At 37.7% G+C, this 16,397-nt stretch overlaps 1 protein-coding gene across 1 annotated transcript in view; it reads left to right on the top strand.

Moving 5' to 3' along the window:
* LOC131995530 (uncharacterized) overlaps positions 1–16,397 on the top strand; it is a 41,297-nt gene that overhangs the window by 5,735 nt on the left and 19,165 nt on the right. Inside the window, exon 2 of the mRNA XM_059364231.1 lies at positions 6,932–7,418. Coding sequence (XP_059220214.1) covers positions 7,356–7,418 — 63 coding nt within the window. The 5' untranslated portion in view covers positions 6,932–7,355. The remainder of the gene's footprint in view (positions 1–6,931; positions 7,419–16,397) is intronic.

The following is a 16,397-nucleotide window of genomic DNA, read 5'->3' as shown; positions in this document are numbered from 1 at the left end:
TTGCAACGTTCAACATGTCCGCTACAGCGATCAGTTTTGTACTCTACTTCAAGCAAATACTTGAAATTTTATTCTGTAAGATTCACCTTCCCACCTTAGTAGTGGGCGTCCACACACATTTGTCATCAACATTTGAATTGTAAATTCCAATCTTACTGTGAGTTGTGTTAGGCCCTTCGACATCCCTCTTCAATTTGGCCCAGATCAGTCCAGATTTGAATATAGCTCCCATATAGACCGATCTCTCGAGTTAAGGTTTTGGGCCCATAGAAGACGCTTTTATTGCCCGATGTCGCCAAAATTTGGGACAGTGCGAGTGTGTTATGTCCCTCGACATCTTTTTGCAATAAAGCCAAGAACGGTTCTGATTTGGATATAGCTGCCATATACACCGATCTCTCGTTTAAGGTTTTGGGCCTTAAAAGGCGCACTTATTGCCCGATTTTGCCAAAATTTGGGACAGTGAGTTGTGTTGGGCCCCAAGGCTTTACGGCATCCGTGTCGTATATGGTTCAGAGCGGTCTATTTTCGGATATAGCTACCAAAAAGACCAATATTTTGTTCTACAAAATTGAACATTGACTTAATGTCCGTTTCAAATTAGATTCAAATCGGACCATTTTTCGATATAGCTGCTATGGGGGCATAAATTATGCATTTTTCACCGGATTACGATAAAAGGTAGTTTACATATATACCCGAGATGGTGGTATCCAAAGTTCGGTCCTGCCGAACTTAACGCCTTTCTACTTGTTTTAGTCCACAATGTATGCAAACAAAGAGAAAGAGAAACAAACAAAAATTGTAAAATTTAATCATATTCCCCATAACAGTCAAAAAACTTGGAAAATCAAAAAATTTGGCAAAGCCCGGCCGGGATTCGAACCTGGGCAAACGGAGCAACAGCGAGAGCCATTGCCGTTGTCTAGCATTCGAAGCCATCAAAACCACTTCCAACAGATGCACATAATCATGCATACTACAGAAGAAGTGTAATTGCCACAGGAAACAAGTCTGTCATTACACAAAAATACACGCATTGGGATAAGGTACAGCTAATAGGCAGGGTTGTCGAGCGTGGTTAATGTGGTAATTGTATTATAGAGGCGTTTTCAAATACAACATACCTACGTACGCCCCTTGAAGCCATCACAAAAGACTTTTCGTCTTTGGTTGAAAAGTCTTCTAACCAAAGACGAAACGCGTTCCATAGTGCTTGGTGTGTGTTGCTATCTTTGGCTTTCCTTAAAAATAAAGAAAAAAAATAATAAATAAAAAATTTGAGTTTCAATCTACCACAGGGGAATAATGTGGCAAATTTGATAGAAGTTTACCTTAAATGGCAACACTGATTATAAGAGATGCTCATTTTGTTTTTGGACAGAAATTAATTTATTTTTCATTGTTTGAGTGCTTTAAAAGAATAAATGTTTTATTTAGGTTTCGGTTTTCAAAACTCAAATTTTCAGATTCATTTTTACCATTTTTTTATTGTCTGCTTTCCGATTTTCTGGTGATAATTTTTTTTTTTTTTAAAACCTTAAACCCCTTACCAAAAATTTGTTCCGATAATATGTTCCGATAATATTAAATATTATAAATTATATATCTAAAGCAATTCGAATAACTTGTTTCTCTTGAACCTGGACATCAAATAGTAGCTGTCGGTCTTTGGTCTTTTTTTTTTTGGTTCAAAAACATTGCTTCTTCTTGTTTTTGTGGTGCTTTGCTCTCAAACAAACAACAAGAATGTCAGTGCACATTCAGTGGCTGATATCAACGTTAGCGTTAACAGCGGCGACGGAGATATTACATTGCATATAGTGAACAGCATCATCTCCATCACACACTCACACAAACCCACACACACACACCCATTCACCCGAGAGTTCATAGAGAAGTGAAACATCAAAAACCAGTGCATAGCATACTTTAAGGCGTTACACAAGAATCTGTTTTACCCAGATATCACCGTTGGACGAAAGTGAATGCGTGCGTACACAGGGTGGCGGCGGTTGCTGCATTAATAGTCAATTAGAAAAAGAAATAGCAGAGTGGTGTCAAAAAACTATAACTTAAGTGAGTGAGTGCGTAAAAGCAAAGCAAAGCAAGCATAAAAAAATACCAATAAAAATCCAGGGAAAATTGTTTTTCATCACAAAACAACATGAGAAAAAATATAACCTCAAAAGGGAGTGCCATATAATGAAAATAAAAACAAAAAATATGAACCAATTATAAATGAAAAAGTAATATATTTTTGAAAAGAAAAAATTATGTTTTGTGTAGTAAAAAAGTTGGTGAAACTAAAATATCTCATATAAAACACATACATACATAAATATAAATTAAATAGAAAACATTTGAAAAACGGAACAAGAGAGTGCAAACATACGAGTCCAGAAACAACGAACCCAGATAAATAAACAACGAGAAAAAGAGCATAAGAAACCACCAAACTGTGACGAGTAGAAATACCTCGAGAGAGAGAGAGAGAGAGAGTGTGTGTGGAGAGATATATGGACCAGAGCATGCAATTCGTTATTGTAACATCAACTAATCCTAAAAATGAAGAACAAGAAGACAAAATGTATACAACCATCACAACAACAACATTAACCTCTCACAATCTGTAACAAAGATAAGGAAAGTCAATTGAAGTTGCGTTTTCAAACAACTCAAATCATAAAAAGCGAATGAGCGAATAACAACAAATAACGCCACAAGCAACTGTCACTTTTACCTTTGTCCAACAAACACAAACACATGCATACACTGGCACTCGAACTCGCGTACACACACACACACATGTATACAAGCAATGAAACTTGGAACAGATTTGCAATGCATAGAAATGTGTAATTCATACCACTTTAGGCAAAGTTGGTAGAAGATAAAGAATAAATTAAAAACGAGGAAAAGTAAAATAATATATATATAAAAAATTTAAGTGAAACAGAAAACTAAGCTAAGGGGCAAGCTTAACAGAAATTAAAAAAAAAAAAACAAAAAAAATATATTTTAACAAATTTGGTGCGACAAAGAAAAGTAACTGTGAACACAAATAGTGATAAAAAATATTATAATCAAAAAAAAATTCAAAAAAATCAATACATCACAAAATTAATGAAAGATTTAAAAAAATGTCACGCTTATGGCAAAACAATCATGCCTAAAAACCGAAGACATTAAAAAACACTTTTCTAGCCTTCTCGTGGACTGTGGGATATATGTGCTTACTTCGCCATTCTGTTGGTAATCTCACGGAATATTGACCTTACACCAGTGATGGGAAAACTAAGACTCACACTATATTCCAAGTAATCGAACTAAGCATTTTTGAGTACGCAATCAATTGTGAAGGATAAATATGACATGACAAGGAACAACCTCGTCCGTGTTCTGAATTTCCAGAACACATTTTGCAGTGAATTGTCACTTCATAGGTACTTCGGAAAGAGAGTTAGATAGAGCTTATATGACTTAAAACAAAAAAGAGCGTACTAAGTTCGGCCGGGCCGAATCTTATATACCCTCCACCATGGATCGCATTTGTCGAGTTCTATGCGCGGTATCTCTTTTTAGACAAACAAAGAATATTGAATAAGAACTGTTATGCCATTGGAGCTATATCTAGTTAGAGTCCGATTCGGACCATAAATGAATGGAATGCTGAACATTATAGAAGTCGTTGTGTAATATTTCAGTCCATTTCGGATAAGAATTGCGCCTTGTAAGGGCTCAAGACACAAAATCGGGAAATAGGTTTATATGGGAGCTGTATTAAGCTATTGATCGATTCAGACCATATTAGACACGTATGTTAAAGGTCATGAAGGAAGCAGTTGTATAAAATGTCTGCCAAATCGGATGAGACTTGCGCCCTCTAGAGGCTCAAGAAGTCAAGATCCAAGATCGCTTTATATGGCAGCTATATCCGGTTATGTAACGATTTGCGCCATACTTAGCACAGTTATTGGAAGGCATAACAAAACACCTCATGCAAAATTCCAGTCAAATCGGGCGAGAATTTCGCGCTCTTTTGGCTCAAGAAGTCAAGATCTAAGATCGGTTTATATGGCAGTTATATCAAAACATGGGCCGATTTAATCCATACTTAGCGCTGTTGTTGGAAGTGATACTAAAACACCACGTGCAAAATTTCAGTCAACTCGGGCGAGAACTGCGCCCTCTAGAGGCTCAAGAAGTCAAGATCCAGGATCGGTTTATATGGCAGCTATATCAAAATATGGACCGATTTAAACCATACTTAGCGCAGTTGTTGGAAGTAATACGAAAACACCACGTGCAAAATTTCAGTTAAATCGGACGAGAATTGTACCCTCTAGAGGCTAAGGAAGTCAAGATCCTAGATCGGTTTAAATGGCAGCTATATCAAAACATGAACCGATTTGGCACCTTTACAATCCCAAATGACCTATACTAATAAAAAGTATTTGTGCAAAATTTCAAGCGGCTAGCTTTACTCCTTCGAAAGTTAGCGTGTTTTCGACAAACAGACGGACGGACATGGCTAGATCGACTTAAAATGACATGACGATCAAGAATATATATACCTTATGGGGCCTTAGACGCATATTCCGAGGTGTTACAAACATAACGGCGAAATTAGTATACCCCCATCCTATGGTGGAAGGTATAAAAATAGAGATATTGAGGTGAAATTTTGAACAGATTCTTTTTTTGGCCATAAGCAGGTTAATTTCGAAGATGGGCTATATCGGTCTATATCTTGAAAAGGCCCCCATATAGACCGATCCGCCGATTTAGGGCCTTGGGCACAAACAAAAAACAACAAATACAACAAATGCCCATGAACATTCCACTAAGGAACAGGGGCAAACTTCTCACATATCAATGAGTGCAGTCCGATTCAAGTTTAAGCTCAATGGTAAGGGGTCTCCTTTTTATAGTCGAGTCCGAACGGCATGCCGCAGTGCGACACCTCTTAAGAGAGAAGTTTTACATGGCATAGTACCTCACAAATGTTGCCAGCATTAGGAGGGGGAAAACCACCGCTGAAAAGATGTTTTTGATGGTCTCGCCAGGATTGGAACCCAGGCGTTCAGCGTCATAGGCGAACATGAAAACCTCTGCGCTACAGTAACCTCCAAACCACAAAAAAAAACATTTATTGTCCGATTTTGCTGATATTTGGGACAGTGGGCTGTGTTAGGCCACTCGACATCTCTCTTCAATTTGGCTCAGATCGGTCCAGATTTGGCTCAGATCGGGCCAGACCGATCTCTCTCTTAAGGTTTTGGGCCATAAAAGGCGCATTTATTGTCCGATTTCGCCGAAATTCGGGACAGTGATTTGTGTTAGACGCTTTGACATCCTTCCTCAATTTGCCCCAGATCGGTTCAGATTTGAATATAGCTGCCATTTGGACCGATCTCTCGATTTAAGGTCTTAAGCCCATAAAAGGCGCATTTATAGTCCGATTTCGCTGAAATTTGGGACAGTGAGTTGTGTTAGACCTTTTGACATCCTTCCTCAATTTGCCCCAGATTGGTTCAGATTTGAATATAGCTGCCATATAGACCGATCCTCCGATTTAGGGTCTTAAGCCCATAAAATCCACATTTATTATCCGATTTGGCTGAAAATTGGGACAGTGAGTAAAGTTGAACCCCTCTACATACTTCTGCAATATGGCTCAGATCGGTTCAGATTTGAATATAGCTGCCATATAGACCGATCTCTCGATTTAAGAATTTGGGCCCGTAAAGGCGAATTTTTTGTCCGATGTCGCTGAAATTTTAGACAGTGAGTTGTGTTGGGTCCTTCGATGTTCTTCTCCAATTTGGCTCAGATCGGTTCAGATTTGGATATATCTGCCATATAGACCGATCTCTCGATTTAAGGTTTTGGGGCCATAAAATCCACATTTATTATCCGATTTTGCTGAAAATTGGGACAGTGAGTAAAATTGAACCCCTCTACTTACTTCTGCAATATGGCTCAGATCGGTGCAGATTTGAATATAGCTGCCATAGAGACCGATCTCTCGATTTAAGAATTTGGGCCCGTAAAGGCGAATTTTTTGTCCGATGTCGCCGAAATTTTAGACAGTGAGTTGTGTTGGGTCCTTCAATGTTCTTCTCCAATTTGGCTCAGATCGGTCCAGATTTGGATATAGCTGCCATATAGACCGATCTCTCGATTTAAGGTTTTGGGGCCATAAAAGGCAATTTATAATCCGATGAAATTTGACACAGTGACTTATGTTAGGCTTTTCGACATCAGTGTCATATATGGTTCAGATCGGTTTAGAGTTGGATATAGCTGCCAAAAAGACCAATATTTTGTTATACACAATTGTGTATGCATTGACTTGTACTTATTAGTATTTGGTCCAAATCAGAACATATTTCGATATAGCTGGTATGGGGCATAAGGTATGCATTCTTCGCCGGATTTTGACGAAAGGTGGTTCACGTATATACCCAATGTGGTGGGCATCCAAAGTTCGGCCCGGCCGTACTTAACGCCTTTTTGCTTGTTTGGTATCAAATGGTACTTTCTCCTTAACCGATTTCTATAATATTTCATATTTTGCCTTCAGGGATCAAAAAGTATGCATATCACAAAAAGCTTTTGAACACTTTAATGATCGGTCAGAAAGATAGACAGACAAGGACTGACTTTCTGTGCAACATTTCTGGTAAATATTTCTATACGTTACCAACAGAATATCAAAGTTATACCTATGGCGAAGAATATCAAATGGAATAAAGTGCACAGAAATATATGAAAAGTGTATCAAAATGAAAACTTAAAAGTGATAACAAACTCGACAAAAGAGTGTTTTAATTTTTTTTGAATAAAAATCAAATATAAAAACTCCTTGAAATAAAGCAATATAACCTTAATGTATGTATTTTCCATAATCCTTCTTCAAAAAAAGGTGCAACAAATTATTGAAGATACAAATTTGAAAATTTAAATTCAAATATAATAAAATAACAATTTACTACGACCTACAACATCCTAAGTAAATTAAATAACAATTAAAACCTAGCTATAATTTAATAACAACAAAACAGCAATTAAAAAAAAACCAAAAAAAAAACAAATCCAAAGTGTTTCGTTTAGAATATACCTCAAAGTCATCATCATCACACCCAGTTCACCGCTTTGCTGATATCCACAGCGATCCGACACTCTTTTATATTTAAGGACAAGGATACGAAACAGCAAAATCAAGAATATTCCCTTAAGCAACTGCAACCCTCTTAAGGAGCCGCAATAAAAGCAGGCAGCCGCATCACTTGTATCACCTTTTTGCAAACTTTAAGACAAAACACAAACAACAACAACGCCGCTTCAACATGGGCAACAAAGAAAGTGTCGATGCTGCTGCCAAATTGAATGCAGAAGCATGGGCTCATGAGGTATGTGTGAGAGTGTGTGTGTGTGCATGCATTCTACGCAATGCAATAAGAAATCATTTTCTAATTAAGGGTGGATAGTGGATCTATGTATGTCGAGGGCATATTGAATACTGTGAAAATGTTCAAATCTTTTGAGGGACTGAGTTTTGTTTTTAGAAATTAAGAAACTTTGGATACTCGCTACCATGGATTTATTTATTATTCTACCAGCTGGACAGGGCCTGCTCCGCTGCGCCTTCTTTCACTCTCTTATCTTATCTGAACTCTATACTGGCACGGTGAGGTAAAAAGTCCTGTTAGTACGGCCTTTCAGATATTTCGCCCCCAAACACTTAGCCCTGAAAATAAATCAGCATTGTGCTCTACTGTCAAATATCATTTATTTGAACCCCATATTGCCATTGGCCTTAAAATTGGATATTAACTTAGTTTTATAATCTCAAATATCTTTCACTTAAACCCCTTATTGCAAAAGTCAGCAAATATGTCCGCGCCCATACCCCAGGGCCCCAAAAAACTATAAATTTAGAGCTCCACTATCTTAAAGACCCAAATTTTCATGGCGAGCAAATATGTCCTATTTGGGGGTTGTTATGGGGGTGGGACGTCCCCTAGACATTTGGTCCCGAGTGATTCAGAGTGGTGGTCTACTCCCGAATACCTTTAATTTGAGCCCCATATTTCCATAGTAGGCAGACATATTCGATTTGGGGGCGTTTTGGGTGTGTTTTGGGTGTGTTTTGGGGGATGGGGCGGCACTCGGTGACTTAACTCTGAAAATATCTATGAGATTCATGTTCTACTCTAAAATAGCCCCATATTGCAATTGTTAGCAAAAACGTCCTATTTAGGTTGTGTCATGGGGGTGGGGTGGCCCCATAGAGACTTTTTCCCGAATATTGATATCAGTTTCGTGCGGAACTTCCAAAGACCTTTCATTTGAGACCCATATTGCTATGGTCGTAAATTTGTCTTGTTTGGGGGTTATTTTGGGAGAGGGGCGCCCCCCAAACACTTGGTTCCACATTTGTATATCAGCAGCGTATCGTATACACTGAAAATCATTTTATTTAAGCCCCATATTGCCATGGTCAGTAAAAAAGTCCTATTTGGGGGGTGTTTTGGGGAAGTGGAGAACCCCCAGAAACTTGGTCCCACATTTGGATATCAGATTCGTATTCTACTCGCAAATACCTTTCATTTGAGTCCCATATTGCCATGGTCGTTAAATATGTCCGATTTTGGGGGGGGGGGTTTTGGGGGTTGGGGTGGTCCCCTAAACAGTTGGTCTGACAATTGGCTATCAGATAAGTTTTCTAAACTTGAATACCTTTCATTTGAGTCCCATATTGCCATGATTGGTCTTTACATATATTTGGTAGGTTTTGGGGGTGGGTCGGCCCCCTAGGTACCCCATTCGAAATTTAGATACCAAATTTGTGTTTTCAGGGTACTATAAGAGGGCACACACAATTTAGCTTAAATCGCACCACTCATCTTCGAGATCTGGCGTTTTTGAAAATTAGGGTAAGGGGGAGGGTCCGACCCCCCTTCATATATCAAAAAATTTAGTACCATATTCACCACGGGATTATTCTGTGAAAATTTCATGAATATCGGTTCAGTCTTTTTTAAGTCTATACGGAACAGACAAACAAACAAACATTGCACAACAATTTCATTTTAATATAATAGAAGTCTAGCTGAGCCCGGCCCGCTCAGCTGCGCCTAATAATGCTATGTTGGAGAGAAGTACTCTAAATTTGGAAATTTCTGCCCCATTTCAGTTGAACATTTATTCCAATTTTCCTTGTGGATTTTTTTTATTCTACTCTCAAATACATCTCATTTAAACCCCACATTGCAATGGTCAGTAAATATGTCCGATTTTAGGGGTTTTTTTGGGGGTGAGGTGACCACGAAATACTTTGTCCCACAATTGACTATCAGGTTCGTTTTCTACCCCCAAACACCTTTAATTTGATACCCATATTGTAGTGATTAGTCTATAAATTCTTTGGCGGGTTTCGGGAGTTGGCAGCCCTCCTAGACACCCCACCTCAGATTCTGATATCAAATTTTTCATTTTAGGTTAATGTAAGTGAGCTAACAAAATTTCGCTTAAATTGCCCTACCCATCTCCGAAATCGGATTATAAATGCGCCTTTTATGGACCCAAGACTTTAAATCAAGATATCGGTCTACATGGCAGCTATATCCTAATCTGGACCTATTTGGGCCAAGTTGCAGAAAAATGTCGAAAAGTCTAATACAACGCACTGTCCCAAATCTCGACGATTCGACGAGACGAAAAAATGCGCCTTTTATGGGCCCAAAACCTCAAATCGAGAGATCGGTCTATATGACAGCTATATCCAAATCTGAACCGATCAAGGCCAAATTAGAGGAAGATGTTAATGGGCCCAAGACAACTCACTGTCCCAAATTTCATCAAAATCGGATAATAAATGTGGTTTTTATGGGCCTAAGACCCTGAATCGGAGGATCGGTCTATATGGCAGCTATACCCACATCTGGACCGATCTGAGCCAAACTGACGAAGGATGTCGAAGGGCCTAACACAACTCACTTTCGCAAATTTCAGCAAAATCGGATATTAAATGTGGGTTTTATGGGCCTTAGACCCTAAATCAGCCGATCGGTCTATATGGGGGCTATATCAAGATAATACCGCAAACAACCGCAACGAAGCCATAACGAAGATAAATGCTGTATGATCAATTTTGACCACTCTGTCCTCTTTCTGTTCATGTTGACTTTTCCAAATTAGCGCCATTTACTGGCTGTTTTCATTTGGATCAACTAAATCCATTTGAAAACAGCCAGTAGATGGCGCTAGCATAAATGTTAATGCTATTACCTACTTGGAGTGGCTTAACGTCTATTGCCCATCGTCAGGTAGTTGTCTAAAAATGACCATATGACTACCTATTAAAAAGACATCATTTAGTCTTTTTTTTTAAATCAAATCAAATTGCCATATTAAACGATATTCTGTGGTGAAGGACTAATTAGCCAAAATGGTTGTAATCTTAACGTTAAGGTTTGCAACTCCTCCTATCACGATGAACGTCATAATTTTTGGGGTATGGCGGCCTACATTTATTTGTGTCCCCACACATTGTTTAAATCACACAGTGTCCTGCTAGGTCATTATGTTTAATGAACTGTTCTGGGGTGAGGTGGTTCACTAGATATATGAGCAGAATGAAGATATCAGATTCGTAGTCCACAATCTTATACCTTTAATATAATCCCATATTGTCGTGATTGGTGTATACAGCCGTTTGGTGAAGGGTGTCTATATGAGGGTTGTGCGCCACACTCCATAGCGTAGAGGTTAGCATGTCCGCCTATGACACTGAACGCCTGGGTTCGAATCCTGCCGAGACCATCAGAACAAATTTTCCGCGGTGGTTTTCCCCTCCGAATGCTGGCAACATTTGTGAGGTACTATGCCATGTAAAACTTCTCTCCAAAGAGGTGTCGCACTGCGGCACGCCGTTCGGACTAGGCTATAAAAAGGAGGCCCCTTATCATTGAGCTTGAACTTGAATCGGACTGCACTCATTGATATGTGAGAAGTTTGCCCCTGTTTCTTAGTGGAATGTTCATGGGCAAAACTTGCATTTTTTGCGCCACACTCCATCTGCCACTTGAGCACTGTACTCAAAAATATCTATCATTTGATCCCCCATTGTTTTAATTGGTCAAATAATCTATTGGAGGCGCTACACCTCTAAAAATGGAGGTAAAGCGCCACTTAGATTTTTGGTCACAAAATTTATTGTCACATTCGTAATCAACTCCCAAATACCTTTCATTTGAGTATTATATAGCTATGAAAACTCCCTTTGGGGGTGGGGCGACCCGCAAATACTTAGACATAATTTTTTATGCCATATTCGTAATCTTCTCCCAAATACCTTTCATTTGTGGTGCGAACCGCAAATACTTAGACATAATTTTTTATGTCATATTCGTAATCTTCTCACAAATACCTTTCATTTGAGTCCCATATTGGAACTTTTGGAATTGGAGTGGCCCCTGGGTTCCTTGGACCCAATTTTTAATACCATATTCATATTCTACTCTCCAATACCTTTCATTTGATACCCATATCGTCCCGATCGATCCACCTTGATTTTGGGTTGTGTTTTTGGGGTAACGGGGGAGGGTCCGCCCCCTTCCAATATCGACAAATTATATAGCCTATTCCACTTTCCTGATAATTTTCTTAATCTACTCCCGAATACCTTTCATTCGAGTCCCATATTGTCATTATCATCGAATATGCCTAGTTGAAGGGGTTTTGGGGTCCGGGCAACCCCCTAGGTTCTTGGACCCAAATTTTAATATTAAATTTGTATTCTACTCCCTAATATCTTTCATTTGACCCGATCGGTCTATTTTTATTTTTGGGTGGTACTTTTGGGGAAATGGGGAAGGTCCGCCCCCCCCCCCACATAATTTTTTATGCCATATTCGTAATCTTCTCCCAAATACCTTTCATTTGTGGTGCGAACCGCAAATACTTAGACATAATTTTTTATGTCATATTCGTAATCTTCTCACAAATACCTTTCATTTGAGTCCCATATTGGAACTTTTGGAATTGGAGTGGCCCCTGGGTTCCTTGGACCCAATTTTTAATACCATATTCATATTCTACTCTCCAATACCTTTCATTTGATACCCATATCGTCCCGATCGATCCACCTTGATTTTGGGTTGTGTTTTTGGGGTAACGGGGGAGGGTCCGCCCCCTTCCAATATCGACAAATTATATAGCCTATTCCACTTTCCTGATAATTTTCTTAATCTACTCCCGAATACCTTTCATTCGAGTCCCATATTGTCATTATCATCGAATATGCCTAGTTGAAGGGGTTTTGGGGTCCGGGCAACCCCCTAGGTTCTTGGACCCAAATTTTAATATTAAATTTGTATTCTACTCCCTAATATCTTTCATTTGACCCGATCGGTCTATTTTTATTTTTGGGTGGTACTTTTGGGGAAATGGGGAAGGTCCGCCCCCCCCCCCACATAATTTGTTATGCCATATTCGTAATCTTCTCCCAAATACCTTTCATTTGTGGTGCGAACCGCAAATACTTAGACATAATTTTTTATGTCATATTCGTAATCTTCTCACAAATACCTTTCATTTGAGTCCCATATTGGAACTTTTGGAATTGGAGTGGCCCCTGGGTTCCTTGGACCCAATTTTTAATACCATATTCATATTCTACTCTCCAATACCTTTCATTTGATACCCATATCGTCCCGATCGATCCACCTTGATTTTGGGTTGTGTTTTTGGGGTAACGGGGGAGGGTCCGCCCCCTTCCAATATCGACAAATTATATAGCCTATTCCACTTTCCTGATAATTTTCTTAATCTACTCCCGAATACCTTTCATTCGAGTCCCATATTGTCATTATCATCGAATATGCCTAGTTGAAGCGGTTTTGGGGTCCGGGCAACCCCCTAGGTTCTTGGACCCAAATTTTAATATTAAATTTGTATTCTACTCCCTAATATCTTTCATTTGACCCGATCGGTCTATTTTTATTTTTGGGTGGTACTTTTGGGGAAATGGGGAAGGTCCGCCCCCCCCCCCACCTTGAGATATCAAAAAATTATAGAGCCTATTGCTCATTTCGGACCACTCCCCACAATCTGTGAAAATTTTATTAGGCCTATCGATATCCGAGTCGAATATGGTTCATATAGTACCATAGTTACATATAATTACCCTATAGACCGATCTGCCGATTTAGGGTTCTAATCCATGCATTTAATACTCGATTTCGCTGAAATTTGCAACAGTGAGTTCTATTAGGCCCGTCAACATCCGATCCTAATATGGTCCAGATCAGATTATATTTACATATAGCTACCATATAGACCGATAAAAGGTTCATTTAATACTCTATTTCGCTGAAATTTGAAATTGTGAGTTCAATTAGGACCGTATTTGCCATATTTGAATATAGTTGCCCGATTACTGAACTGTCGATTATGGGTATTAAGCCCGGAAAAGCCGAATTTGCACAAATACTTCTTTTTAGTGTAGGTCGGTTGGGATTGTAAATGGGCCATATCGGTTCGTTTTGATATAGTTGCCATATTAGCCGATCTTGGGTCTTGACTTCTTGAGCTTCAAGAGGGCGCAATTCTCATCCTATTTGACTGACTTTGCACGTGGTGTTTTGGTATCACTTCCAACAACTGCGCTAAGTATGGTTCAAATAGATTCATAACCTGATATAGCTGCCATATAAACCGATCATGGGTCTTGATTTCTTCAGCCTCTGCAGGGCACAATTCTTATCCGATTTGGATGTAATTTTGCACGTGGTGTTTTGGTATCACTTCCAACAACTGTGTTATGTGTGATTCAAATCGGTTCATAATCTGGTATAGCTGCCCTATACCTACCGATCTGGGATCTTGACTTCTTGAGCCGCTGGAGGGCGCAATTCTCATCCGATTTGGCTGAAATTTTGCATGATGTGTTTTGTTATGACTTTTAATAACTGTGCTAAGTAAGACGCAAATCGGTACATAACCTGATATAGCTGTCATATAAACTGATCTGGGATCTTGACTTCTTGAGCCTCTAGAGGGCGCAATTCTCATCCGATTTGGTAGAAATTTTGTAAAACGGCTTTTCTCATGATCTTCAACTTACGTCTCTAATATAGTCTGAATCGATCAGTAACTTGATACAGCTCCCATGTCAACCGATCTCCCGATTTTGCTTCTTGAGCCCCTACAAGGCGCATTTCTTATCCGAATGAACTGAAATATTACACAATGACTTCTATTTACAATGTTCGGCATTGGACAATAACTTATATATCTTCAATATCATAACAGTTCTTCTTCAATATTCTTTGTGGAGGGTATATAAGATTCCTCCATGGTGGAGGGTATATAAGATTCGGCCCGGTCGAACTTAGCACGCTCGTACTTCTAATTTGTGTAAGAGAACTATGCCTGCACAATTTTAATGACTTGTGGAGTGAAGGTGGAAGAGCATATTGGTTTCGGTGCACTGGAATTTTATGCAGTAACTTTAAAGGTCCTCATCAATTCATTTCTGAGGCTTTTTATGCCCGCTAATAGAAATCTTATGCAAACGGGAGGCGCCTTTTTATCATAGATAGTTAAATAGGGTATCATGGGGAAAAGTAAGTTGTATTATAACTCTCAATTATTGTTCCGCATATGGTTTAAATCGGCCCATATTTAGAAATAGTTTGGATTATGTCCCAATTAATTGTCTTGAACTCACAAAATGTAAATTTTTTACCCGGTTAGGCAGAAATTTTGGCAGCAAAAAGTGAGTAGAAGATTGAATTTAAATACCTACATTCTTGTACCTACAGCTCAAACCGTAGTTTACTCTAAATTAAGCCAGTGGCTTATTCAGCCTAAAGAATTCATGCCTTATCCTTAAAGATATTTAAGTGTCCTAGTCTCTTTGCGTTAATATACATTTGCTAGATTTTATCCAGCACATCAATTGGACTTTGAAATTGCTGTTCACTTAATGCTCTAGGCATTCTATCATACACTGATTAGCTATGGATTGAGGACGACATGAAAAACATTAGTTATCTTTGTTTATGAGGTCTTGTGTGTGTATGTGTGTAACGTTGAACTTTAATCAGCTGTTTCATGCGATATTCCTTTTTTTTCGTTTCTTTACGCCATGGTTGTCAAAAATGCAAACTGATTCCGGAAGCTCATATTAAGAAACCAATGTCGGACTTCATTGTTCTTTAGACAACATGACATTATCTCGTTAGTTTGTGGGGTGTGTTTGTGTGTGTGTGTGGACACTCTTTTGTTAATGTTGGTTAGTTGGCTCAGTGGCTGGCTTGTTACCTCCTTGCATTATTCATACTCTCACATGTGTAATTAGGTCAATTTAGTGGCCGAGGGCAATAAGTAGAGAATGTGCACAGCCCTTAACAGAACAGAAGAAACATAAACACATACATGTACACACACACAAAGATAAAAATTAGCTAGTGGTACGAACATCCATACATACGACACGACTCTCTCTTTCTCGTCGTTGGCTTTGTGCATTTCACTTTCAAACAGCACATCACAGGCCAGAACGGAGAATACAATCGGCCAAGTCAACCAGTCTATGATGTCAGGGGTACTTGCTCGTGTACTCATACTCACAGTAGCACAAAACTCACCATTCACAACGAGTGATCTGATGAGGCTGCTGTCGTTGGTTTGTTGTTGTTTTTTTTTTACCTACTATGACCGTAGTTTGTTGCTCACTTCGTTTCGTTGGGGAAAGCAATAGAGTTGCCGGTTTGTTATGATATGAACCAAGAATGAGATTGACATAAAATAAAAAAATTAAATAAAGTAAAACAAGATTTAAAATAATTATGTAAATTATATTCAATTATAATGAAATTAAATAAAATAAATGAAAATAAAATGAAGTGAAATAAAATAAAATAAAATAAAATAAAATAAAATAAAATAAAATAAAATAAAATAAAATAAAATAAAATAAAATAAAATAAAATAAAATAAAATAAAATAAAATAAAATAAAATAAAATAAAATAAAATAAAATAAAATAAAATAAAATAAAATAAAATAAAATAAAATAAAATAAAATAAAATAAAATAAAATAAAATAAAATAAAATAAAATAAAATAAAATAAAATAAAATAAAATAAAATAAAATAAAATAAAATAAAATAAAATAAAATAAAATAAAATAAAATAAAATAAAATAAAATAAAATAAAATAAAATAAAATAAAATAAAATAAAATAAAATAAAATAAAATAAAATAAAATAAAATAAAATAAAATAAAATAAAATAAAATAAAATAAAATAAAATAAAATAAAATAAAATAAAATAAAATGAAATGAAATGAAATGAAATAAAATGAAATGAAATGA

Source organism: Stomoxys calcitrans, chromosome 1 (assembly GCF_963082655.1).
Source record: "Stomoxys calcitrans chromosome 1, idStoCalc2.1, whole genome shotgun sequence".
Lineage (NCBI taxonomy): Eukaryota > Metazoa > Arthropoda > Insecta > Diptera > Muscidae > Stomoxys > Stomoxys calcitrans.
Note: the sequence above shows the minus strand (reverse complement) of the source record. Positions and strands in the feature narration are given on the sequence as shown.